The sequence below is a fragment of the Cydia fagiglandana genome, chromosome 21 (assembly GCF_963556715.1).
Source record: "Cydia fagiglandana chromosome 21, ilCydFagi1.1, whole genome shotgun sequence".
NCBI classification, from domain to species: domain Eukaryota; kingdom Metazoa; phylum Arthropoda; class Insecta; order Lepidoptera; family Tortricidae; genus Cydia; species Cydia fagiglandana.
This window is the reverse complement of record NC_085952.1, coordinates 12,671,264-12,686,954: the sequence shown is the minus strand read 5'-3', so window position 1 is coordinate 12,686,954 and position 15,691 is coordinate 12,671,264. Positions and strand designations below refer to the sequence as shown.

Here is a 15,691-nt window from a genome sequence, read left to right as displayed (position 1 = left end):
GCCGGAGCTTCTATGGAAAGCATCACGTGATCGGCTTGTCATGCCATAGAAAAGTAAGCGCCGGGAGCTCCGGCCCGAACACGAGTCAAGCTTCGGTTAAGGTTCAGGGTCAGCTGGCAAAACATTGAGCCGCTGTCTCAGAGACACGAGTTCCATTCTCGCCCAAGACATTTTTATCCTTATTTAAAACTATAAGTCGTATTTCCGGTGTAAGTTCGCCTTTGTTGTATTAATTGACTCTGTAACTGTCTAACTGTGTTTCTCGTGTTTATATTTCTATGTACAATAAAGTAAATACATACATACATACATACATACTATAAGTCTGGTGCATCTTAAAATGTCGTCATTGGCAAAATCCCTCCTGTCAAGACACACAAGAGGGGAAAACCATAAAAAAGTGAAATTCTCACCATGGAACTGAAAGCTGTAAAGATTGTAGGTTTCGGCAGTGGGGATGATATCTTGACAGAGCTTGTTGGTGTCTTCTGCTGAAGCTGTGGCGTGGTATGACAGACACTCTAACGCCACCTGGAACACAATCATTGTTATCAATAAACAGGTATTCTTTAAAATATATTTACAATATTTACAAAGGTACTACAATTCAATTCAATTTTCGAAGAAACCTATAATGTCACCTGGGGCATAGTCCCCAGGACACTGGCCGCATTTCCATAACAGGTATTACAATACCGGTTAATAATACGTAATAACCGGTTACATAATTTAATAGTACTCTGCAAACCGGTGAAATCAGTAAACACATAAGCCCTGTTTGCGTTGAGGATGTACAGTAGGCGCTCGGTAATCTGGCAGACGGGCACCAAAAATTTTGACCCTGTCGGATTATTCTACGTATCAAATGCAACTGCTCTGTTATCCGGTGTGTGGGAATGCCGGATTGGCGAGCAACTAATGTATAACTTCACCGGATCTTTAAACTGGGACTTGTGACGTGTGAAGCCATCTATGTGACACTACTGACAGTTAAGAGGTTTTCAAGACTGACAAAATGACTAAAATATACTTCTGTTATTAAGTTTAATGGTCCTTAACCCCTTAAACGTTACGTCTAGCGTGTGTGGCGTGTCATATTGAACCTTGTCGCAATGCAGTTAGGCTGATATTGGGCTGTGGCTGCGCGCGTCAGTTGACGTCTTTGAATTTTTGGGTTCTATAACCCAATGCAGTAAGGTAAACGTACAAGTGCTCGACATGCTAATGCCCAATAGATGGCACCTTGCTGTCACCTCTATTGACAATGACTTTAGTTTCAAAATGACATGTCCTGGGACCGCGTTGAGCACCAGTACGTTTACCTTAAACCGTAGCATACCTTCTGTTTAGCCATCAGCTTGCAAGCGTTTTCATACATCTGCGTGTTGTGGATGCCCAAACCGCAAAAGATGGCGAATGCTTCGAATATCGATATATCGCCGTCAGTAAATTGACAACCATTTTCCTGAAACATATAAATTAAAAGTCAATCTTAACGACTACTGGTAACCAACTTAGAAAGAAGGAGCTTATCACTTTGTGGGGGTCTATTTTATAAGTTTCCCGATTTCTTAAAGAAGACTGGATCAAATTCGATCGATTTATGTTTTGATGTATCTTCTATCCATCTCATTGCTATCAGGCCAGGATCATAGCGATATTAACCCGTCCTCTCCAACAGGCTCAAATCAGGGACAAAAAGGATAGGGCCATGCCATATGTACATTATTAAAGCAAATTTCATTTAAGTCAATGCTCGTGGGACAGGTTAAGCGAAGAGTTCAAATATTTTTGGCACACTGACTATAATACATATTTGAAGACTTGAAACAGATAAGTTTGGGTTGCTTGTAATTAATTCTGGGTGTCTTCCTTCACCTATAGCAATTCGTGCAATTTTCCTTCAGACAGACACCCCGAAGATGTGTATAATCTCTCTTAATCTTATAATAAGCTGTGCCACGTCAATAAAGCATTTATTAGACAGTTTAAGACCTTGTTAGTTTGTTCCACTAATTGTTGTTAGGGTACCTATGTATAGCAATACATACCCTATTTGATAAGCTGTGCTACGCCAATAACGTCTTATTTATTAACCTTAATAACGTCATCGTTCGCATCTTTATTTGCAGGATCTTGTAACTCGATACCGTACTCTTTCCTCCAGTCTTGATACCTCGGAGATGTTTCGAGTTATTTTGGTTTGATTTACTTGCACCATTTGCTACAACTTCACATACCTTATTGATAAGCTGTGCCACACCAATAACGTCTTTATTAGCCTTATTAATATCATCCTTCGCATCGCATCCTTATTCGCAGGGTCTTGTAGCTCGATACCGTACTCTTTCCTCCAGTCTGATACCTCGGAGATGTTTAGAGCTATTTTGGTTTAATCCACTTGTATCATTTGCTACAACTTCACATACCTTATTGATAAGCTGTGCCACGCCAATAACGTCTTTATTAGCGTTAACGATGGGCATGCAGAGCATCGTCCTGACATCCTTCGCGTCGTCATTCGTTGGGTCTTGTAACTCGATACCGTGCTCTCTCCTCCAATCTGATACCTCGGAGATGTTTAAGGCTTTATTGGATTGTGCGACCTGCAAACGAAATTTGAATATAGTATCATTTAGTATACATTATACCGATTGCTGGTTATCGGGGTTCTCGAAAGACTTCTCGTGAGACTTTCTTGTAGAAAAGTATGCTTAGTTAGACAGAAGGATTTATTGACATTACTGTAGAACTGACTACGTATAGTGGACATTAAGGCAATACAAGTGGTATTGTAATAATTAATAAATCTTTCTACTCCTTAGAGCAGCGGTCGACAACAAGCGGCCCGCGAACCTCTCAAATGTGGCCCACGAGCCTCCTTGGCTATTTTGTATGTAATATGGACAAACGACAATATTTGATAAATAAATAAGAACAAAGTGCGGCCCGTGTCAACTTCGTTAACTTGTTGCTTGGACATACAACTGCCCATGACGCACTTCGAGAACGTTAACTGAGTAAATGTGTCATAAAATAATAGTTTAGGAGAGGTGTTCTTCTTACCGCTAAAGCAATGCAGGCTAATGTAGACTGGTAGTCGTGTCTTGGTGTTAATGTGGTTCTGGACTGCTTGGCTCCAAGTTCGAAGAGTGTGTGGAACCTGGTGGGCGCTGGTGGCGGAAGAGCGAGGGTCGTGGAGCGCTCTCCGCCAGGCCTTTGGACTATGCGCTCCAAATGACTCTGAAAAAGAAGTAAGTAGATATTTGTTTAAAATTGTTTTTTTTTTGTGGAATGAGTGTACCTAATGTAACTTGTTAATAGTACTCTTACAATGAAAAACTCTTCAACAGGCTTTTTCTTAGATCTCGGATTAAAGAAAATTCGTTATTGCAAGTTATTTTCACTCTTTTTCTATTTTCTTGGTCTTGTTCTGCCCTCATCCAACGGTTCCATATCTTGACCAGATTATCGGTTTACCTTTTACCAGGGTCTCATAGATTCTACATACTATATGAAAATCAAATCAAAACACTCACAGATTCACAATGATCCGTATCCAAAATGAAGACAGCACACCGATCACACTTCAGCAAATCCCTCGCTTCCGTCATAATCTTCGTGACCAGGCACTCCAAGTTGCTCTGCTCCTCAAATATGCTCCTAGCCAGCGCCAGGAGTATCTGGTTCCTCTTGTACTCGAGGACCGAGGACTCGAAGAGCTGGGCGTTCTGGATGCCGATGCCGCAGAAGGTGAGGTAGCGGCGGAAGACTTCAACGTCGCGGGGGGAGAATTCTTTGGAGCCTGGAATGTTTAAATTAAATCAGTCGGGACATGTCCATTGTCCATCCAAGGGGCAAGTGATGATATTTTAGAGTACACAAGTATGGCGGCACCACACTCATGTAGGCGAACGTACCCGTTCAATTTCCTCCAAATACTACGAAGGTTCACAGGTCACAGAGGAGAGGGGTAGCTTAGATTTTTGTCACATCGTCAATATCCTCTAACGGCCTGGCCACGACATTGCGCGACTGGCTTCGGCTAAGGCAAACACAGGTGGGAACGATAGGTCCGATCGCTGTGTCTGGCTCCAACCTATAGTTATCGTCTTAGCCGAGCCTTCAAATCAAGAGTGAACAGGCACCTTCTGGGCGAGCTCGCTACATCGTAGGCCACGTCTACGCCTCGGCTAGTCTGTGGCCATGAGTAAGCCCATTCATAATAAAAAAAAAAGTCACGCGATGTCGTGGCCAGTGCGTAAAGGTAATGTCGCGTTTTTTCGAGCGTATTCAAAATATGGCTCTCATCTTTTTTAATTTCTTTTTTGACTTACAGGTGGCAGCACTGTTCTGCTGCTATTTTTGCTAGCTGTTGATGGTAAATTAGTTTACTTACCATCAGTTTTATTAATGATTTGAGCGACGCCAACAACCCCTCCCTCGTAGTTGCAGATTGGCATGCAAAGGATGAGCTCAGTCTTGTAACCGGTGCGGGCGTCTATTTCACTGTTGAACCTGGAAATTCAATATTATATTCTTAATATTTGTTTCAGCAGCAAGAAGCAGTGGTGGCCGAGTGGATATGACGTCCGACTTTCAATCCGAAGGTCGCGGGTTCAAATCCCGGCTCGTACAAATGAGTTTTTCGGAACTTATATGTACGAAATATCATTTAATATTTACCACTAGCTTTTCGGTGAAGGAAAACATCGTGAGGAAACCTGCATACATCTGCGAAGAAATTCAAAGGTGTATATGAAGTCCCCAATCCGCATTGGGCTAGCGTGGGGACTATAGCCCAAGCCCTCTCGCGCATGAGAGGAGGCCTGTGCTCAGCAGTGGGACGTATATACGGGATAAGTTCGCCTTTGTACACATTTATTGTATTCTCTCTGTGTTATGTACTTGTTTTGTGCAATAAAGTGTTTACTACTACTACTACTACTACTACTATATAGGCTGAAATGATGATGATGATGAATATTTGTTTCTATGGCTATGGATGGTTGGCAGTCCTCTATGCGTTTCTCCAGAAACTTCCTGCCTTGCACAGCTATCTAAACTGTGGAACGAACTGTCGCCTGCGGTATTCCCGGAGCGATATGACCTTAAAATCTTCAAGAAAAGAGAGTACTTACTCCCATCTTAAAGGCAGGCAACGCACTTACAACCCCTCTGGTGTCGGTGGCTCAGTTGGTAGTGCGGCGGGCTGGTATCCCGGAATGGCGAGTTCGAGTTTCGCCCGGGACAATGAGTTTTCTCACTTTTTCTTTATGTCTAATCATTATGTAGGGGAGAAGTGGCATGAAAGAGCCAGGTTTTGAAAGAGCCATTTGCATTATTTCGGTAGTTTTAAAACAAATTTGGTTGGCAATATTATTTTTAGGTGGCAACACTGATTTCCTGTCACCCACAAACATTTGACAGTTCGCCGAAACCAACAGACGCCGGTACATCGACTCAAAGATTTTGGCACTCAAAAGGTTTTTTGCTTCATTTAAGTCGTTTTTTGGTATTTTTTTGTTAACAATTGTAGGCAAATGGATTATAGATTCAGTTTGTGTATATATTTGGCCTTATAGCTTCATAAAAACTAAGCTGCAAAAGGTTTGACTTTGTTGTTATTTTGAAGGTAATATTTTTTTCTGGATCCAGTAGTGAAAGAGCCGGATGAATGGGCCTTGAAAAAGCCGGCTCTTTCATAACCTTGAATTTTTTTTATAAAATAAAATAATACTATACACCCACATTTTTAATTTGTTATTAAATTATTTGCTTCAGATATTGCATTATGGAGAACGCTGGTCGAAAAAAACGAAAAAGACCCGAAAAATCGGTAATTGAAGAGGCAGTCGCTGAAGTTGGAGGCAGTCGCTGTTTTTGTTGGGCTCATGAGTCTTGTGGTATTAAGGGGCATTTGAATTTTTTTGTAAGATATGTTTCTAATTATGAAAAAAATATGTTACATATTCCATGTTGCTATCAGTCTGATTTTTATAATTAATGAATAGAGATATTGAAGCTTAAAGTTGGCAATATTACTTTTGAAGTTCCTGAAGATTTATTGATGTTGGTTTTGATAGAAGGATTATATTATATTTATTTTAGAGACTGTTATTAATAAAAAGCCGCCTATATGTTAGGTTATATAGTAGATTTATTTATTTATTTATTTATTATTTCAAATAACAAATTGCACCTTACAGCTAATGCCAAAGCGGCACAAATTGGAACACATTAACAAGATAAAGCACTTTTAACATTATTTATAACAATACAATATACAGCTCAGACACATGTATTAATTATGGTATGGTACTCTTAGGCATCTCTCTTTCTAACATCCTCTTGCATTCCATCGTCACTCGCCCCATCGCACTCACAAATAAATCGCACTGCGGCTGTGCCTCGAGCAGGGAGTTGAGCAGCGCGTGCGCGCGCGCGACCGGCGCGTAGATATATGTACCTATGACTTATTAATTATGTTAAGATTAAAGCGTTACAAACGATTACTTAAAATGACTGATAGAATTAAAATTTTCTTAAAAATGTTAGTAACTACGTAAAGAAATTTGTTATAATTGTATTAAGAGTTTTTTTTTCATGTCGCATTTATTATTATTTTTGATAATTTTCTTAATAAAGCGTTGAAATACGAACCGGCTCTTTCAAAACTTGTAGCAGCTCTTTCAATACTGAATTGTTTTGAAAGAGCCAAATGACACATTTTTTTGAAATGCATATTTCGTTGATTTTTATATATTGTTAAAGATTTGTTTGTACGACATTACATGCTCAAATAAATAAAGAATAATTTACTAACAAAATAATAACATTTTTTAATTTGTAAGTATTATTTTTTCCTCCGTAAAGAAAACTGGCTCTTTCATGCCACTTCTCCCCTACATATTGTTATAGGAGAAAACACCATACGTCCTTAAATAAAGGATTTAATACATAAAACACGGAAAATAGCTTCAGGTAAATCACACTGACGCCATAATGGCGGGCGAACCTCTTCCCTGTGATTCCCTGGGAACCCCACAACAGTGATGTGGCGTTTTGTCTAAGCATCTACGCCCGCTATTCTGACGCCAAAAGGGATATGAGGTCACGTGGAGTGAGAGACATAGTTTATTTTTCTCGGGGAATGAGGAACAGAATGAGGATTCCTAACGAGGTTTCTTTTGCCCTGGTGTTTCTCGTAGCCCATCTAATGGCTCCTCTACACGATGGGACAGCGCCGGCCACTCCAAGGGACGCATTTATGCATTAGAGGGAGCAAGTGATATTGCTATCTCATTCTACCGCATGACTGCGTCCCTTGAAGTGGCCGGCGCTGGCCCATCGTGTAGAGGAGCCATAATAACCTTGTATGCAATTGTGTGTTTCATACTATCAACCTCAACCAACTTTTGCTCGGGCGTCAGAGACGTGATGAATAGGCACTGTTGGAGATCATAAAAACCAGGTGTGGAGCTAGGGTTGCCAGATGGTCGGGATTTGGCAGGATTCTCCCGATTTTTAGCATGTGTTCCCGATTCCCGACAGAGTGTAAACTGTCCCGAAAAACGGCTTCACGTTATAAAACAATAATTTCAAGTTCCGTACTGTCGTCGAGCGAGCGAGCTGACGTAGTGCCAATAATGTAAAATATATTGTTTTTAATACAATTAGTAAATTAATTTGAATGTATTTTTTTCCCCGACTTAAGTCACAAAATCCCGTAAAATTGATATTGTTTCCCGATATAGCGCCTTCCGATCTGGCAACCCTATGTAGAGCATCCACATCCACCGATGACCACGATCCTCGGTCATGAGGGAGCGACCACAGAGAGTGTGTTTCATAATATACAAACCTGGGATCTGCGTATGCGTTTCTGATGTTGATGTGGTGTTTTGTCTGAGCAGCCACGCCCGCTACTCCGACGCCGAAGGGGATCCTGATCTCTTGCGATTGTGCAGTGTTTAACGCTTCGGTTAAGTCTGAAAATAAAAAATATTTTTTTAATTAACAATTCTCCGGAGATTAAACAAGTTTAAGTGAAATTATATTGTTTATCCTCTAAGTGGTCATCCATTAATTACGTCACACGTTTAGGCGGAGGGAGGGGGTCAAGAAAATGTGACATATTGTGACATGGGGGAGGGGGGAGACACAAACTTTGTGACGTCACTTTAACTTCATCAGTAACCGAAAATTTATTTAAATTATTTAGTTCGCTGTACATTTAAATAACAAGTTTTTAAAACGAAAATAGTTTTTAATCGTTTAATTTTCTTTCCTAAGCAGTTTTGGGTTATAAAATTACTAATATTTATATCGTCAAAAATATTTTGATAAATATTAATAATACTTAGGTACTTACTTAATTCGATTTGGCGATTTCGTAGAAAAAATGTGACGTCACACTAGGGGGGGGAGGGCTTTGCCAAATGTGACCAAGTGTGTCAAGGGGGGGGGAGGGGTCAAAAAACCTAGAAATTGGTGTGACGTAATTAATGGATGACCCCTAAGCATTAGAGTATAAAATATGTTTCACCGCACCATCCCGAAATGGAAAATATCAAACCAAGTGAAATCCAAATGAATGTTATTAAATATCCAAAATCATCATTTAAAAGTCAATTCTACCAGCAAACATAACAAAACAGTTCAAATATTTGCATTTGATTACTTTGCCTCACATGTGAATAAAATGCAGCTTTGCTATCAGTTTTTGAAGTGCAAAGTAAGCCTTTCCGAGCTGGTGTGATGAAAACGATATTTTCGTTTTCCAATTTTTATAAAGCTTAGCCTCTGACAATTGGGGGATTTTTTTTAACTCCCTTTGTTCTCTGAAATCTCTCTGTACAACGCGCAAAAAATTGCTCATTATTTTTCCTCTTCCATTATTTTATTGATTTTAAAAAAAAATATAGTTTGTTTTCAGTGAACGTTCCGTTTTAAGCTCGTTCGTTCATTTCGTTCATTTGCATATGATTTAAAAGGTTAAAAGCTTTTACAACAGTTTAATGAATAAAATAAAGTGTGTAACTTGATTTTTATAAAATAAATGTCCTTTGTATTCAGTACGCAGTATTTACATTTACAGTATTTAAAAAGTATTTACCTACACAGTGGCTACTTATTTAGAAAGGGAAATTATAATGCTTTAAGTAGAGTATAAAATAAAATCAAACTCATCAGAAATTATATTTAAATATATAAAACATTATAAAAGGTAGATTACATCTTTTATCAAAATTTGTGCGATATATAATTTGATAAGCGTGAATGCAACTTTTCTATAAGTTAGTGATAGCTAATTTAACGAGGTCTTCAAAAAACATTATTCATAGTGAATAATTTCGGATATTATCGGCCAGGAGAACGATTTTTGAATGTCGATCGCTCGATTTCTTCACTCGAAAATCGGTGGAAAACGACGAAATGCTAATTTTTGAAATACGAGCGATAGAAATTTGGAATCGAGTGGCATCGACCACTCGTTTTCAATTCTATTAGTAGAATTTAAATGCCTAGTAGTGGAGATATTATTGAACCAAATACACAAAAGCGGTCGAAATTCAAAATCGGCCCCCTGAACGAAACAAATATTGTGCAATTTCATGAGACTAGGTAAAGCTTAGTGATCGAAGTTCGAGTTACCGAGGTTCGGTGCAAAATTGCTGAAGCTGACCCTAAAGGCTTATGGTAGGGAGGTACAAACAGCGACACTCTTATGGCTCCTTTACACGATGGGCCAGCGCCGGCCACTCAAAGGGACGCAGTCATGCGGTAGAATGAGATAGCAATATCACTTGTTCCCTCTAAATATGCATAAATGCGTCCCTTGGAGTGGCCGGCGTTGGCCCATCGTGTAGAGGAGCCTTTAACAATACTGTCCATCGGTGGACCTGTCTTTTACGAACTGCCAGGTAACAGTGTGGGCGATGATAAAAGTTCGTAATCGTCTTCGGTAGATGTCGCTAAACGCCACCCCAAAGGCGTGTATATGTCGGCGGCCGATCGTAAGATCAGGCATATTGTGAAATTTCTAGGCATATCGTGAAACGTGAAAATCTTTGACTTCTTCCCTGAGTCGACGGAGCCCCTCTACGCGGAGCTCCTATTTCTGGGCAGTTTGCCCTTCGGGCATCTGAAGCAACCTAACGAACCTATCCTACCTATATATTGGTTTAATGTGACTATCCTCAAAACAATACACAGGAAACACGATCTGCCTGATCTTACGATCGGCCGCCGACATATACATAAGGGAACGAGTGGAAAGATTTGCGAGGTTCTGGAAGGCTTCCGTAGCTGAATTGGTTAAGAGCAAACGCACGGATTGAGGAGGTTGTGGGTTCAATTCCTGCTAAAAGCGTAAAATTTACCATTTATTCCATAAAACTTGGTAAATACATCATTGGCGTGTCCTAACTCCTTCACAAGGCAAATTATTTTTCCCCGGCATGTTTATCTAATCTACGGTTCACCGAACGTTTTCACGGAGACCCCCGAAAAGGCGCTTACATTCTTAGCACCTAAAATGAAATACAATCCTTATTATTTTGATAGAAGGTCCAATTTACTTCGGCAAGAGATAGCACTCCGTGGTTCATTAATATTGCTAGCATTACATAAACCAGAGACGAGAAAATGTTAAAGAAGTATTTACAAAGTAGTTTTTCTCATTATTGTTGCAGATGGTATATTACAAGAATATTTTAAGTAGCTTCGGCATGAATTAATAAGTACGGCTACCACGATTTTGAGAATCTGATAAAGCACGTCAAAGTAAAAGTAACTGTAGGTAATGTATGCTTGTAACTGCTCCCACACCACACGGCTCTCTACAATATGTCAAAAACGCGCACTCAGCTTCTTTGGTCATATCATGCGGTCTAACTAAAAGGCACGACCCAGAAAGGCAGATCATCTTGGGCCAAATAGAGGGCAAGGCAAGCGAGCGCGAGGAAAAGCAGCCACGAGATGGTCTGACGTTGTGACGAGGGTGATTGGCGGCAACATGCAGTGCGTGACCCATATGGCCTATGATCGCACACTGTGGAGACGGAGCATACATTGTCGCGATCCTCAGCAATGAGGGACCGAGGAACAAGAAGATGCTTGTAACATAACGCAACTACAGACTGTTTATAATGTCCCAATGCATATGGAAGTGACAGTGACAGCGAGCGGCGATTTTCGCGGTTATAGCCCAGTAATACTCCCATAACCACAGATTATATAAATACTTCTTCCATAACGGATTAATCTAAACAAAGCCAACACGACCTTTGTCTTACACTATTATAGTACTAGCACCAAAAAGAAAACGAAGAGTATCTAGTTCTCCTGGTTCTTACTAACTGACAGAGATATATATGTATAACTCCGTATAAGATAAATAAAGTCTAAGAAAAAAACGTGCCTCGGAAATCAAGAAAAAGTCATTCTCGAATAGATGGCGCACACACCTTTGGCCTATTCTCGGCTAGATGGCGTTGACGACACCGTTTGATATTTAACAATTTTAACACATATCAGTGAAAGAACATGGGTCAGTATGGAATAATAAAAATTAAAAATCATTTATCCGTAAACATATTTTGATTAATTTATACATTTTCAATTTTATTTTAAGTTTTAATCGTGTGTCGATAGATGGCAGTAAATGTACCATGAGTACAAAATTTACTTTGGCAATAGCCCTCTATACTATTTATTGTCTTTGCTGACTGACAAATTGGTTTGACCAACTATACGTAATGAAACCATACAAAGAACGGTCTTAAGTCTTAATCCAGCATGGAATGATTAAAAGTAATCTCAGTATAAAGTGGGCCGGACAACGTGGAAGTACGAGTATAAGCCGTTTTTGTTGTTACAGGGCTTTTGTTTTGTTGAAAGCTTAAAGTTGTATCCAGACGAGACAATTTTTCGCCAATCTGATGAAATTCTCCGATCGAACAGGGCCGTGCGGACGCAAATACCAATTTGATTCCTCGATCACATCAGCAGGTGCGGACACAAAAATGCCAATTTTCATATAGTAGAATGCAAATTGGTGATTTAATTTGTGTACGTGTGGACGCTAGATGTCGGATACCCGTCTGGATACCCCTTAAGGATTTTACTCATGTATATGTAGGTAAGTACAGGGTACAGCTTAGGGGTACAGGTATAAATAGGTACTGAGATAGATCTTGCCTGTAACAACATTGTAGCAAAGGGACCGTCCTCGAAAAACTTGATACATAAAGACGCGTAACTATACTTATAAACAAAGATAATTTAGTTACGGAGTTATAGGTATAATATATAATCTTTGGTATAACTATGTTCTAGATCTAGTCAATAATAAAAAAGATGTTGAGCCATATGAATCATATGATATACCCCGTAATAATAAAAAAAAGTTGAATTATAATAAAATTTAAAACTTCAAAGTTTTAGTTCAAAGTATTTTTAGAATAAAATTGTAAGTTCATTTTAACTTGCAAAACGAAAAACTGGTATCTTTCGGTTCCTAATTTTATCGAATAGGTAATAAATTGAGTGGCTGAGGAACAGAGGGTAGGTATGACCATGTTATAGTATGTTTCTCGAATTACGATTAAATACCGACTATCATCACATTCCTCACGTAAAATATAATTTTGCAAATAAATAAAAATAATATAAGTTCTACCTTTACGAGTCCCAGTTTGATCCTATAAAGTTTCCTAGTAAAAATGGCTTGGCCGTTTGTTCATTTGTGAAATAAATAAACAGATGAAAAGTAAATATCGAAAACTTTATTGGCCCATCATTGTTTTATTCACCTCGTACTTTATAATTGCGCATTTTGATTTCTAATTCCGTCTGTAATAAAAAGTTATTTGCAACCTTTATTTTATTTTACGGACGTTTTATTGCTACACGGAATAAAACCTTAAAATCCAGTAAAATGCCGTAAAATGGGGTGAATTGAGTGAAATTTGACTTTCAAACCTCGATAAAATTTTATTTTTACATGTGAAAACTGAATGGTGTATATAATAAGTGGTTCGGACGTTTGTATTTTAGTTTGTATCTTATTTTGGGTAGTTCCATTTCATAACTTTGACGATAAAGAGGAAAACCCACCTCACCCCGTAGTGCCTCGTATTTGGGGTGAGAGGGTTTTTCATACAAAGGTGATTTTGGAAGATTGTTGGATCGATTTTTTTTATTATGTGTATTACTATAGCCCCATTTAAAATTGGAATACATTTCTTTTGTAGCAGTATTAGCCTTAAAATTCCTTCTCACCCCTCTCTCAAACCTTCTCTCCCCATTCATAACCCAACTCTCCCCGCGAAACCTACTCACCCCGTTTTACGGTACGCTGTTAAAAGGAAGTAAGTGAAAAGGGAAGTGAAGCAAGTTCAAAACAACTGACTGTAAGCAGATTCAATGTATATTGGACATTTTATAGCATATCTAAGTATTAAACGACAAAATTTGCTTCAAACTCAAATTGGTCATCAATTTTAAGACTGCGACCGTACGAACGTACAAGTGGTAAATGAATATATATAGCGTTGTTCTCTCCTGAAAAAACGTCAAACGATTAGATTTTTATGGGTTACTTACGAGTTACGGGCGACTTATAGGTTTTAAAATCAACCGTTGCGAGAGGGTGAAAATAAAAAGATTATTGTGCCAATCCTTAATTGTTTATCAGTGAACGATTTTACAATAAATTATAATTTTTAATTAAGTACATAAATTTTTACTTTACTAATTTCGGAGTTGCACAACAGGGTTCGTCTGTCAACAGCGTCGTTCGTTAAAATTTGCTTGTTTGAAAAATTTCGCGTTAATCAGTTCGTTAATCAAAAATCTGCTGTCAAAGTGACATTTCTGGTTGAATGTCACTTTTAACGACTGATAAATCATATCCATAACTAAACAAATCCAGATCAAATTTATAACCTGTTATTACAGTAAAAGTTATTACATTACAGTAAAAAAAAACCTTCTATTATTTTTCTCACTTACGCCAACTTATCGAATGAAATTTACAGTAGGTGTTCATCTCTTCTTGAAGCAGTCGCAAACCGATTAAACTTGATTTGGAGACCAATTCAAACTTACATTGTGACATTAAAATAATAGGTATCTAAATGATGTCAATTGTGCGTGCATTTCGCTCATACTTATCCATACATGTATTAACACGAGCGAGACGCACGGAAAACTGACATTATTTAGACATTGTCAGTTTGAATTAACTTCTTGAGATTGACATAACTTTTAGCACCTGAGTAGCTACGTATGTGTAATATGTGTGAGGTCTCCCTTGACCAAATTACAGCAATAAATTTGTAATAGCGTATTGTTCGCCAGGGACGAGACGATTGTTCAAGTTTATGGCTTAGGGCTTGTGCACAAATCACGCGAGGTTCGATAGGGGGGGGGGGGGTCACGAAAAAATCACGATAGATCAGATGCCCAGCTTTGCTCAGTACTTTATGTACAGTCACCTGCAATAATATGTTACACAACAAAGGCCGCAAAAATATCTGACACATTCTTATTTGTAGAGCCATAAGAGCGTGTCATATATTTTTGCGGCCTTCGAAGAGTAACATATTATTGCAGGTGACTGTACCGCGAGACTGACTGAAATAACAAGACACGTTCGTTTCCGTGAAAATACGAAGGAAAATAATTATGCACTACATCTGTATACGATTATATTAGTAAATAAAATTGACGTATACACGTGCCCCGGACCCGGGACCCGGGTATGTCCTAAAACTACGTCCAAGACCACCGGTGTACGGGCAGCAGCGTCCCTCAAATTCGGTGTACACGACTGCGATCGCCAACCCGCCTGCCAAGCGTGGCGATTATGGCATTCACCCCCCCATAACAAGGGGGAGGCCTATGTTCAGCAGTGGACGTGTTATGGCTGAGATGATGATACACGTGCCATAGAAACCCGATAATAAAAACGTGCCAAAAAAGAACCAAAACACTTCCACCCCCGTCAAGCTATGAAATAAGCGCTGCTTGTTTGGTAAACAGACTGAGTAATGGCGGCCGTGATGTATAAGTTCCGGGAACTGGATGAATCAAAACAGTGGTTTTGGTTCGCTAATACCTGGGAGTTGTGGGCGGTAATGTGAAAATAAATGAAAGATACAATAATACTTTTAAGCGAGCAATTCTTGTATATTTATTTATATATAATATTTCGGGGATATCGGAAACGGCTCGGATTTCGATGAAAATTGCTATATGAGGGTTTTCCCGGCATTTCGCCACGGCTCATGAGAGCCTGATGGGGTCCGCTTGACAACTAATCCCACGATTTGACATAGTTTTTACGAAAGCGACTGCAATCTGACCTTTCAACTCAGAGGGGAAACTAGGCTTTATTGGGATTAGGCCGGTTTCCTCACGATGTTTTCCTTCACCGAAAAGTACCTGGTAAATATCAAATGATATTTCGTATTTCGATGAAAATTGCTATAGGTATGAGGGTTTTCGGGGGCGATAAATCGATTTAGCTGCTAGGTCTTATCTCTGGAAATACGCGCATTTTTGAGTTTTCACGTCTTTTCCGAGCAAAGCTCGATCTCCCTGATATTGATATTATTTATTAATTTTACAAATATTTATTTATCACTATTAAGTAAATATAAAACATTAAATTAGCTTACAA

The 15,691-nt window shown here is 39.0% G+C and overlaps 1 protein-coding gene across 1 annotated transcript in view; it reads right to left on the bottom strand.

Moving 5' to 3' along the window:
• LOC134675256 (cGMP-specific 3',5'-cyclic phosphodiesterase-like) overlaps nucleotides 1-15,691 on the bottom strand; it is a 72,058-nt gene that overhangs the window by 12,717 nt on the left and 43,650 nt on the right. The window contains exons 4-10 of the mRNA XM_063533475.1: nucleotides 7,865-7,991; nucleotides 4,400-4,518; nucleotides 3,540-3,805; nucleotides 3,067-3,243; nucleotides 2,430-2,606; nucleotides 1,340-1,465; nucleotides 414-531 (exon numbers count right to left, since the gene is read on the bottom strand). Coding sequence (XP_063389545.1) covers nucleotides 414-531; nucleotides 1,340-1,465; nucleotides 2,430-2,606; nucleotides 3,067-3,243; nucleotides 3,540-3,805; nucleotides 4,400-4,518; nucleotides 7,865-7,991 — 1,110 coding nt within the window. The remainder of the gene's footprint in view (nucleotides 1-413; nucleotides 532-1,339; nucleotides 1,466-2,429; nucleotides 2,607-3,066; nucleotides 3,244-3,539; nucleotides 3,806-4,399; nucleotides 4,519-7,864; nucleotides 7,992-15,691) is intronic.